This window comes from Hippopotamus amphibius, chromosome 3, assembly GCF_030028045.1.
Source record: "Hippopotamus amphibius kiboko isolate mHipAmp2 chromosome 3, mHipAmp2.hap2, whole genome shotgun sequence".
Classification (NCBI taxonomy): domain Eukaryota; kingdom Metazoa; phylum Chordata; class Mammalia; order Artiodactyla; family Hippopotamidae; genus Hippopotamus; species Hippopotamus amphibius.
The window spans coordinates 151,229,863-151,242,612 of record NC_080188.1 but is presented as its reverse complement, the minus strand read 5'-3'; the positions used below and the strand labels follow the sequence as shown (position 1 = coordinate 151,242,612).

At 39.0% G+C, this 12,750-nt stretch overlaps 1 protein-coding gene across 1 annotated transcript; it reads right to left on the bottom strand.

Annotated features, from left to right (window-relative positions):
• Positions 1-698: 698 nt before the first annotated feature.
• CHML (CHM like Rab escort protein) lies at positions 699-7,553 on the bottom strand. Its single transcript, XM_057726880.1, has one exon. It carries the CDS (start codon positions 7,276-7,278, stop codon positions 5,323-5,325), a length of 1,956 nt encoding a protein of 651 aa, XP_057582863.1. The 5' UTR covers positions 7,279-7,553; the 3' UTR covers positions 699-5,322.
• Positions 7,554-12,750: the final 5,197 nt, after the last annotated feature.

Below are 12,750 nucleotides of genomic sequence, written 5' to 3'. Positions count from 1 at the left end.
CACCCTAAGTTCTCATTAAGATAAAATAAAACATACATCCTCTAACAGAATTGGTACTCAGCTATAGAGAACCTGTTATTTATATTTCTACTTCTAATCCCTAAAATAATGCAAATTCATAACCCACAGTTGTTCAGCTGATGTTTGCTGAATTAAATCACCTTGATTTGGATCTCCCAGACTGACAAGAAAGGTTCTGCCAGCATCCTCGGTCCTAAGATATGTCCTTAGTACCGGTCTCCCTGAAAACACTCCTCAGACCCAGGCTTGGCCAGTTCTACCAATCCAAACCCAACCTTCATTTCCCTGGCCTTCAAGACTCCAAAATGAAGTATGTTCTTGGATTTGGGGCCATACTTTAGAATATAATGTCTTCATGCTGATGTCCTGTAATGCAGTAATATCATTTTTATTATACTCATCTCTGGCTCTGAGATTCCCATTAAAAAAATTATCCATCCATCCATCCATCCATCATCTGTCACAATATACCTTGTTCCTTAATGCTGGGCAACAGAAAAGATACAAAAAAATACAAAATCCATCTTGACCAAGAATTCCTTCCAAGAGTTGGAAAACTTTCTGTCCATGTTTTTGGAGGTTATCTTTTGACACTAACATTTAAATATATTTTTTAATTTAAAGGACAATTTTAGAAGTTTCCAAGAAGTCAGTAATTTTATCACCAACTCAGTAAACCATTTTACCAATTAATCTTTTATTTTTTATTTCACACATCAGTATTTTATAGAAAAAAAGAACCTCTTAATGTTAAACTCTAATTACAATGTTTTCTTCTGATTCTTTCCAATGTAGGGACCTAAATTTTTACACAAATACAATCAGTAAATACAATAATTTACATTTTAACACTTTTGAGTGTCATTTAAACACTTTTCCATATGGTTTTACATATATCAGTACTATTTAATGGCTATATAACAGTCTATGACAGAAATAGCAATACATGAATATTTACTTATCCAGTTCCCAATTACTGGGCTTTTTTAAAAATTCAAATGAATGCAATCGCTAGAAATATCTTTATATAAATAGCCTTTTTTTTTTCTTTTAAAATACTTTCCTGGGCCATATGCTACTCAGAGTGAGTTAGATCTATCAAAAAACAGATTATAGACTTATTATATTCTTCTAAATAGTTCTTTAAAAAACTACATTAATAATGCTACTGGTATGAAGATACATGCAATTAAATTTTTTTTTTTGCTAATATAATTGCATGAACTAGGTCAAAGTTGCTTTAGCTTGCATTTTTAATATTAGGAAATCTGAATACCATTCTAAGAATTGATTTTTATCTGTATCTTCTAGTTTGAACTCAATTCTTTCATAAATTTGCCTAGTTAAGAGCACAAAGCCCTACAGATTTGCACTTACATTTAAAAAAATAATATTGAGTACTTTATCCTTGTATAATGCAAGCAGCTTTTATCCCATCTCTTCTTTTTGTCTCCTTCCTATTTAGTATACATTTTTCATGTTTCTTAGTTGATCTCATCTACGTTGTCACTATTTTTCATTGCCATAAAGTTTCCTTTGCAAAATTACTGGGATGAGAATTGTAGTCTTTTTATTTTTACCTTTATATTGAAGATCTTAATTCATCTGGAACAAACTTATATGTGAAGTGGATCTAATTTCTTTTTTTATACTGATGTCCAGCTAACCTTTCCACCAGTAATTATTACATATTTCTTTCCAACTGGTTTATCAGTCTTAAACTTTCTAGTCAATACCATAATGTATTTAGAAAAGATGCTTAACAGCATGTTTTAACAATTTGAAGTGCAAGACTCCTCCTTTCTTCCAAGTTAAAACGACACCTTTGCTTATTTTCCTAAATTATTTATCACAATTCTGTCAAATTATATAAAGCATCCAGTTGGAATGTTAAGTTGAAGTGTAGTAAATCTATATACTAACTTCACCTTATTGCCAGTCCTTTGGACACAATTTCTTTCACATTAATTTAATCCTCATAATAATTCTACAAAGCATTATTTCTATTTTATAGATGGCGAAATGGAAGGTAGGCATGATTTTCCCAAGATTATACAACTGGTAAGCAGTAAAGTGAGGAATATAATTTTGTTTTTTAGATTTTCTATTTAATTCCTTTTCATTAGGATGCAGTTCCTTCAATCTGCTTCTATATAATCATCTTTCTTAACTTATCCCAACATAGTTGTATAACTTTCCTTAAATGGCTTGTATATACATATAATATCCAAACACTTGAAATTGCAGTTTGTCACTGTTGGAATCTAGAAATAAGATTTAAAAAAGTTATGTATCCTGCAACTTCCTGAATTAGTCTTTTATTGTCAGTATGTTTATGATACTACACGTTTCATTACTTTAAAAGCCATGTTAATCGATAATATTTGTGCTTTCTTATCCTTCTCATTTATGAATGCTTATTAAGGATTTATTATGATGACAAGCTTTTTCAACCATATATAAATATAGTGCCAAGCTTATTAAATTTCTGCTTGAGAAATGTTTCCTATATGTTTTCCTAATAGGAATAATGTTAATTCTTGGTTTTAAGTAATTACTTATCACCATGAGAAACCAACAAAATCATTACCAGAGATAGTTAAATAAAAAATGATGAGTTTTATTAATATTTTTAAAGGTACTTGTAGTTAATACTTTGGATTTTTACTATCTTGTTCTGTTGATATTGACTTAATGGTTATTCTGTTGAACAACAACCTTATAATCCTGAGCCACAGTAAATAATTATTTTTATGTTGTATATCATTTGCTAATATTCTGCCATTTGTTCAGAATGAGACCCTTTTCAAAATGTTTGACTCCTAGTACTGAGGCCATATTAACCTCAAAATGCAAATATTAACATATCATCTTTTGATACATAGATATTATTTATTCTTTGAACATTTGAAAAAGTTCACACATAAGTCCATAAGGGTAAAATTCCAACATGTCACAACATTATACTAGGTTATAATATCCTCTAATTTTTAAAATGCTTTTTATTGGTAATAACTTTTTTATTTCCAATTTGCATTCAAGTAGGAAACTAATATATTCATTTTCTTAGTTTTTAAAACCCTTATTTTATCTAATCTAACATTTTCCTGTTTCCATTTTCTTTGGTTCTATCATTTTTTGCAACTTCTCATTACTCTTCTCAAATTCTTATGAATAAAAATATTCATGATATTGAAACTAAAATTTTTTCAATAGGTCCAGATTAGCTTCACCTCCATTTTATTTAACATCTTAAATTATTTTACATATTAATAACTAATTTTTAGGTCTATTTCAGCCATTGCAGTTGTTTTGATAAGTTTAAGCCTTAGAATCCACACAACAATAGATTTGCTAGACTTAAGATAGATACATTAATACCAGTTCATGACTTCTCTACTTCAGTAAGCTGAAAATTACTTAAATCTTTCTTGTTTCATTTTCTTCACATATAGAAGACCAACAAAAGACTACTCAGCAGATTTTGGCCTAGTAACGTTACCTTTTATAACATAATGATCAAAAGATACATTAAAAAGTATAATTTTGTTAAAACTTAGACAAATTCTGCTTCAATGAGATCCATAGCTCTAATCTACATTTATTTTTAATTAATCTATATTTTCATATTTCTGACTCAGTAATAAGCTGAGAGATGTGTGTATACTTTGCTTCACTAGCAATGCTAGACTGGTTTTCATGAGCATCTTTTCCTTCTCCTACAGTACCTACACTCTTCTAACAGTTAACATTAGTTGAAAGATTTTGAAATCATGAAAGCCTGGATTCCGATGTTGGCTCTTCCACAAACCAGACTCACAGAATTATTACATCTTCATTTCCTCTTTGAAAATGTATTCAATAATACCTGCCTCACAGGGTTGTTGAGAAACTACAGTCTAATTACATTAGAGAGCACAATAAGTGCCTAGCACATAGTAAGTGCTCTGTTCCAAGACAAAAATTATAATTAAAGGGCTCACTTCCTATAGGATTATCATTCTCTGTCTGAGGAATAGAAACAGTGACTTAAAGGGAAGGAAGTTTACTTCTTCTGACAGCTCCACAAGCTTCCACTGCTAGAGTATAACCAGTTTTATGACTTCTGGTAGTTCTGGAAAAAATGTTTTCTATCCTCTAGATAAGAGCTAAGAGGCAGGAGTTGATTATAATGATGTTTCCTCATTATTTGTGGGGTTGGACACAACCAAGGGGACATGGTAAACCCTCCTTTGATTCACTCCTATCAACTGTATTGTTAGTAATCAAAGTGGTGGAGCCAACAAGATTGCTTATTTCACCTTCACTGAGAAACCTTGGGGAATCTATTTATGGATGGATTTTAAAAACCATCTGTAATCCCAGGTTAAAAATGCTTCACTCAGTTTCTCCTTAGCAATTTTAGAACAGGCATTCTGAAATATCTTTTCCTGGAGCAATTTATTTTTTCTTTAGCCTGAATTACTTAGAAGTTCTTTTCTTTTAGGTGCCAGAGCAGTGCTCTGAAGAAATTTTCTGAAGTATTAAACCAGAACTAATCTTTTCCCCTAGATTTTCTTTGGATGGAAACTCCCAAGAATGAGCTCTTCAACTACTACCTGAACTCTGACTCTTTTTTGCAATGTCTAAGACTGTGGTGGTGTCACTGCCTCATCAGTTACAAGGGTCAAGTAGGAGAATTAAACTGAAAGATGTATTATAAACATCACCTACAAAAATAAAGGATCATGCCAAAGCTATTCTTCCAACAATTACAGACAAACATGTTTTATCATACTGGCACTTGCATTAGTTGCTCTTGCTGCCACCATGTCTATATGTTTATATTATAAACAAAAAATCCACATAATTTCCTCTGTATGTGTTTCACTACTCAGAGGTGGTAGCAACTGTAACAGCTGCAAAGGTAATTAAAATATGCCTTAGATATTATTGTCCTGTAGACAATAATAAAATCTGAAGATCATCAGCAGATATAATATCATCTTCCTTTAAGCACCATTGCTAATATGGAACCCTCCTATATATACCCAGTACTAAAATAAAGCTAACCCTGTTTAAGATTCTGGGTCATAGAGCCCATTCTGAAACAAAAAGAAGTCCAATAACCAATAAATCAGTTACTGATAGGTTAACAAAGACATCCAATGACTGAAAGTCACAAAGAGAATTACAGACAACATCTGCATGGCATTCATCATATAACCACTTCTAATTACTCATATAGGAAACTGTCCTTTAAATGAGAATATTCTGATACTAGAATGAAGGCCCAAAGTAGCATTTCCAGTTTGCTTCTTCCTAATTTTGAAGGTGCTTCTCTGAGCTTTCTAGGTTTTTGCTTCCCTCAGAGGATTCTAGTTTGGCCATTATTATATTATTGGATCCAAGAGGCTCTGGTTGTCTATCATCACCATCAAAGATAACGTCTTCTGGATTTGGAGGTGGGGGGCAGAATTCTTCACTTGGAAAGATCTCCTGGAAAAGTGTTTCAGCTTGCTTGACTGCATGCTCATTTCCTAGTCCACAGTCAGGTCCAGCGCAGACATAAACATTGGAAGGCAAGCCAGTATATGAACTCCTGCTGACTCCTGAGGAATCTCTCATGTTAAAATAAAGAGCCCACAAGAGTCTTGGCTTTGTAAGTTCTTCCTTGTCTATTTCTCTTTCAGCATATGGGGTGAATAATTTCTTCACTACTGATTCTAAGTCTTCTCTTGCTGTTTTAGAAGATGGACAGGTCAGATGTACCAGATAGGTGTCCTTCATGCACGTCATGGTTGAAGAACACAACTCGGTGACTCGAACAGCACATGCTCCTTGTTCCACTGGAGGTACTATCAAAATAGAAATCTGCTGATCTGAATCTGTCTTTAGTACAGACCGATCCGTAATAAGCACTGCCCTGGAGATCTGCTTGTACTGCACATTTGAGCATGTTTCCTCAGAAAGGTAACTATCCTCCACAATGAAATATTTAGCATTTATTCTTTGACCAAGGTGATCTATAATTGCTTTACATCTTCCAGATTCTCTGTCAACTACAAGGCACTGTACTTCATGGCGAAGACAATATATTCCACCAAAAACTGCACACATCCTGCAGAAACACTGGGGAATTTCTCCTTGGCCATACAAAGGAAATAAAAAGGGAGTGTTGCCAAACCGTCCAAGACACTGAAGAAAGTGTTTTGTTGCTTTAAGGCCTTCTATCGTAGTGCAAGATGATTCTGACATCATTGCAATTGAGTGTAGTACAAAATGTTGGAGGTTGGGGGTTAATTTTTTGGTTTTTAAGTACTCTGAAAATGAGCATTGTGTGAAAGCTTGGTATTCATCAGGATGTTGTTCATAGTCTGAACAAAATGTAAGAAATTTCATTAGCATCCTCTTTTCAACCATAGTGAGCTCTTTGCTGTTAAAGACATCTGCTCTGGAACAAGGCACCTGCTCTACTTTTCCTTCTCGAAATGCAAGAATCCTAGTGACATTTTTAAATTCTGCATAACGACTAACACTTGATTTGATTAAAAGATCAATTAACAATCCTTGAGAATAAAGCAGCTTTGATACCAAATCAATATTAAACCTCCTGCCTTCTTTAACTATTTGAGAGTAAGTAATCCTGTTTTTCTTTGGTGGATCACTGTTGTCTTCCAATATAGGTTTGATTTCATCTTTAGCACCATCTGAAACTGTGTGTTTATAAGTTTTATATTCGCAGTATTCTTCTTTCACCAAAGTTTCTGCTATATCAGTTACTTCTCCATTGTTTTTCGGAGTGCTTTTTGCAGGCATTTCATAACTAGTAACATATAATGAGTGTGTTTCTTGAGACATGCATGCAGAATCCAGAGGTTTTATGAGGGTACCAGATGCTACCCAGGAAGAATTTTTCTGCAGATCATCAGTCTCTTCAATATTGTCATCCATATCCTGACTGACATAACAAAAAACTTCTATGTGTTGAATGGTTTCATCCTTCTTGCGAAGAGTGATGGCTTCTTCTGTTTCATGGATCATGTCTTGCCATGCAGCAGAATTTATTTCCCCAATGTCACTGTTTTGCTGATATTCCTTCAACCAGGAGAGCAATCCTGAAAAGCTGAAACTAGCCCAGTTTCCTCCATAGTAACTTCTTGAATCAAGATGCAGAACCCTCTGACCACTTCTGGAACATGCAGCTGCAAGGATAGATTCAGGCAAACCTGTTCCTATCACAACCACATCAAACTCTGTTGGGAGACTGTTAGCCATCCTGGGAGGTAAAGTGTCTGGTGACAACTTCTAATGAAGGAAATGCGTATGAATCTAAGCTGAAGGCTTAGATAAGGTGTGAATATGCTGTAATAAAATCTCTCCTTGTCAGATTTCAGATCATCCCAGAAGTACTGAAGTTGCAGGTTCTAGGTGTTTAACCTTTTGTAGTATTTTTTTCTTATAGGTCAGTAGCATAAAAACATGATAAAGTACATCTAATCATATCTGAGAATACTAAAACGAGTGTGTGGTGTTCATTTCTGCACTTCATCTTAGCAGTGAACGTCAAAATGTATCACATACACATTTGTGACTGGAACTCTTCTCTGAAAGAAGAAAATTCAAGAAAGAATACAATTGTAAACAATATTAAGAGAAAAGTAATTTCATGCAACAGCAATTACAATCCAATGGAGCCCGACTTGTTATTAGGACATAAGCCTCTACTAAAGCAAGTCATTAAATGCTTTCTCATGTTTTTCTAATTTCTTGAAAATGAACAAAAGATATAGACCCCTCCAAATAAGGCAATTCAGCAATGAAGAATGGACCTAATAGTATCCCACAAAAATAGAAAAGAATTAACATAATACAATTCTATAATTTTTGCTTCTAAGTATTTAAATAAATGATACACAACGGTGAGATTAAATTGCAAGTAACATATGCCTCCACTGTGTTTATGGAAACAGACTATATATTACGTGCACACTGTCATGATTATGCATATTTATGTGGGCAATACAGTCTGTGGATGCTTCTAGGACAGATGAATAGAAGACTTTTCCATGCCCCACCTACCCTTAGGAGAGGCATGAGACTATTTCAATTGAATTAGCCATTCAGATTACTAGAAAAGGATTAGTTCAATAAAACAACTAGCATTTAAAAATATTTAGGTATGTGAAAGAATCATTCTACTGAAGGGAAACTGTATTTACAAGAAATCCTTATATGAATGTACATATGCACAGGTGTGTTTTTTAGCTATAAGTTAAAAATAAAAAGTCCCAGGTCCCTATGTTGTAATATCTTAACATAAAATAACACCTACCTCTAAAACCCAAGTCAATATAGGGTGACTTGCACTTTGTGAGACTCTAACTCTGAGACCCTGAATCTGTCTTCCAAGATAAAGGTCTGTCTAAACACCCTCTGCCAAGATTAGCATGTTGTTTGTTGTTCTTGTTTTTGAAGGGGTAGGAGTTGATAGTGAAGAAAGTCTGTCCTGTTAACTTCCAGCATCATCCTGGTTATATTCCATGTGCAGAACACGTGTGCGGTGGTACATGTGGCCAGAGGTGAAAAAGCCAAAGAGTTGAAAGGCATATTCACCTGGGAGTCTTTAGGCTAAAGCATTACACACACCACATGCTAGGTGGCCTTTCTATCATTCAGCATTGCACAGTAAGAGTGAGAGTTTCTTGAGCTCTGGTTTTTCCTACCACAGCACTTACTGAAACCTAGATCAGTGCATACTGGGCCCACCTAGGCTAAAATGACTAATTATCCTGGACATCTGTATAACAAGCCATTCGACTGGAACTTAGATTAAATTGACTAATTCACTGAACTGACTGCTCAGTTTAAGTGAGATGGCAATCCTTTTAAATGAGATGGCAATCTTAGTAGTGCTATCTAGTCAAAGACTCTGCCTCAAGAATATCAGGGATTCCACTTGCTTTCAGCATTCCTTAAGAAACCACAGAATGAAGTCGCTGCCTGGTGCCAGTATGTCTGAATCCTTATTGTGCTTTCCTCCAGCAGGGTGTGCAGAGGAAGACAGAACCTATGAGGGTATATGAAGAAGTGTAACCACGGTATGTACTTATTCTTGGCTTAGAAGGGGATACAGCTGAGGGTTGGGAGTAAGCAAGAGGATATAAGCCATATGTGCTAAAACCAGGTCTTGTAACCTATGGGTATGGATGGAGTCCCCGTAATACAAAACAGGACAGGACAACCTGAAAGAACATTTAATTCAACCACCCTGTGATACAGATAAGAAAACTGATGCCTGGAGAGATTAAGCTACTGGGAAAGTCCACATGATGGGTTAGCTACAAGATCAAGAGTGGGACCCACTCTCACATCATCAGGCCATTGGTCTTTCCACTTGACAGGGTGGCCTCCCCAGAAGCCTCTGGAGCAAGCAGCCACTTTTGGTATTTTCAAATGTCCTCCCCCTTCAATACTCCATGGTTGGTTAGTTCTTGCTCAAGGCTAACAATGAAGGGAGCACCCTCCCTCTCTTCATCTTTAACTCTTACCTAGAAAAACAATCTTTAAAATTTACTCCAGGCAAAGAAACTCTTAATCTTTGCTAAGAACTATTTCATCTCCATCATAACCCACTATTGACTTGTCTCCCAGGGCTTAGCTTAAACAAGACTCAAAACCTCTTGCCCCACAGTTTCCACCTCTAACTTAAAAACAGGTTAATGTGATTGTTGGAAGCACTAACTAAATGCTCAGAGAAAGAGAGCAGTTGTCAGGCAAAATACTATGTGGTGAACATTTCTAGCAGTCTTAGAAAATCCCTTCTGATTGGGGTGGAACCTGAGCAGGGATGATGAGGGAGGAAAAAAGATGGAAGAGACAAGGAGACACAGCAGGGTAGGGCCACAAGATAGAAGGGATGAGGAAGAAGTGGAATGCTGGTACTAATAAAAAACTCAATATACCCCTGTTTTCAAACTCCCAGGCACTGAGTCAGAATAGAAACTGAATTTCCCAGCACAGAAAAAGCACTTCTTGAAGATAAGAACTTTAATGTCTGTGACCCAATATCTGCCACTGATGACACTTAGGGCTTGGCCTGAATTGCTCTCTTTAAAGTTTAGCCTTGCTTGAAATATTGCCTGATAGGTATTTTAAATTAATACAAAGTGTCATCTATAGCATGATCTATAGCACCACCTTCACATACCTACAGCCCCCTCTCAAGTTTCAAATCTTTGTATAAATGAAGTTCTCAGGTAAGTGCTTATTAAGGAAAGGGTAGGTAGTAATGGAATATTAAAATCATTGGGACAAATAAATAAAATTATGATTCCTATGACATTTTCTTGTTTCCCTCAAAATATAAAAAAAAGGAATCATAACAAATATAATATTTGGGTTTGTCACCACATAGACGGTTGGTGAAAAAGAAAATACTTTTGATAATGCTACAAAGATTTTATTCTCATAAACCTACCAAGATAAAAGCAGTAATAAATTATCAATGGAGTTCAGGATTTTTTCTTTAAAAAAGGAAATTTAAGGCCTGAGAAACATACATTTCTATTTCAAATCTTTGTACAAATGAAATTTCTGGAGCACACGCAAAAGGATTTCTTTCCCAATCTTAGAAAATCACGTCTTCAATGAAACGCTGCGTGGTTCAGCCTTGAAACTGTTAAGTCTCAGTGAGACTTCAATCTTCCATATGGGTTAAGAGTACTGTATTAACAATCAAGTTCTACTTTAATGAAATCTACTGGCTGCACAGCTAATTATTTGTGCATTTGAGTTGGGATTCTCTGAGCCATCTGCAATCTCACCTTAGATTCTGGTGCGCTGCAAACTATAAGGAGTAAAATATACTAAAAATAGCTAATAGGGCACACGTCAATTTGCATTCTGGGGACCTGAATAAAACAATCTCACTTCCTAGGAAGCAGTCAAAGGTTTACATCTGCTAACGGGCAAATTTTTAAAAGAATTTACACACTGCTACTATGTTAGGTTTCTACCTCTCATTTTAGTAAAGTAATATATGAATTCTCTTCTCATCACCCTCTCCAACCTTCACAAATCAATCACTTTTTTCCTCGAATCTCCACAGCTCCTCATTTCTTTCCTCAAAGTGTAAAAGCCACTGACTACTGCCCTGTTGAATTAAACTAGGAGATGAAAGCAGAGGAGCGAGATGAGCTGGACAGCGGTCAGAGTATGGAGGAGCTGGGGCCACCGGGGAGCTGGGGCTGCAGACAGACTAGGGTTTGGGTGGGCGTGGGGCCTGAAGAGCACAGGGAGGGAGGGAGATCAGCGAGTGCAGGCGGAGAGGTGGGGGCGAGGGTGAGCTCGGGGGAAGGTGAGGTCACAAGGGTGGAGGAGAAGACGCGGCGCGAGAGGAGGTGAGGTCAGAGGAACAGAGGTCGGTGCGGGAGAAGTCAGGGGAGCACCGCCGCGAGACTGGGGTCCAGGAGCGGGGCGGGGCCAGGGGCAGGAGGATCCGGGGTCTACTCCGGCCACTCACCCGACAGGCTGTTGCTGAAGCCGTCCCACTCGCAGTTCGTGGCTCCCCGCACTCCGCCGCCCCTCAGGCGGAACGCGAAAGCCCGCGCGGCCCGCAGGACAGATGGCAGCAGGCTGCGGAGGCTGACGCTGAGCAGGGGGAGGAGGGCGGGGCTGCGGGGCCGCGGAAACTTGAGGTAGAGGACGACCGCCAGCAGGTTGCTGCTCACGCCCAGCAGCCCCGCGGAGCCGAGCAGAAGCACTAGGAGGTCCTAGGCGCCCTAGCTGACAGGCGGCCTAAGGGTCGGCTGCCCCGGCCACAGCCGGTCGCCGCCCGCCGCCGCCGCCTGGCGCCAGCGCGCTAGGTTCTGGGTGGGGCCCTGGGCGGGGCTCCGGGCGCTGCGAGGCACCCGTCGACCCCTCCCGCCCCTGCGCGGGCAGCGGATGAGGCTCGCGGCCCCCGCCCCGCCCCCGGCGCGCCTCGTAACCCCGCCTCTTCCCGCCGTCGTCGCGGGGCCGCGAAGCGCCTTGTGGCCCCGCCCCTGCTCGCGGTCTTAGCCGAGTGCAAGGGCGCCAGGTCCCTTTACCCCGCCCCCTTCCGGTACCCTGGCCCCACCTTCCCATTCTATGAGAGCCGGGAGGCGCATACACCGCAGTGGTTCCTCACTCCGCAGCCCGCCTCACCCAGCTGAAAGGCTTCTCGGCGGTCACCATCCACTCGCTCATTCAGGAGCATATACGGGCTCCTGGCCCACCACGTGCACACCAGGGGGGTTACACGAGGGACCCCCGTGCTTGGCTTCTTCTTCCGCAGGAAGCTGTTATGACCCGCTGCCAAACGGTGTCGCATGCTTCATGCAAACCCAGGCCTCAAACCCAGCCTGCCCATATTGTCCTTGTCCTTCCTGCAGTAGCAGTGGATACACCCTGTCACTAGGGCCCTCACTGCAGCGACCCCGAGGCTGCACCCTCAAGCTCCAGACCACATCTAGCTGGTGCAGAAGTGGGTGCTATATTTGAAGCAGTGCATTTCCTCTGCCCTTTTACACTGTGAAAATAGAGGGCAAGTCAAACACAGGTCCGTGAACTGATCACAGTCTTTGCAGGGCTGCACCACTACCTTTGCACAGGCCCCAAAAGGGCCCGAGGGGAATGCAGCCCCTAGCCAGACCTGCACGCTGTCCTGGGCACTGCTGGCCAGCACAGTGTCTGTGCAAGGACAAAGGAACTGCCTTCCACCAAGGTGTG

Excerpts from the sequence above, each read along its gene's own strand:
- CHML (XM_057726880.1), bottom strand. The coding sequence starts at position 7,278 with ATGGCTAACAGTCTCCCAACAGAGTTTGATGTGGTTGTGATAGGAACA.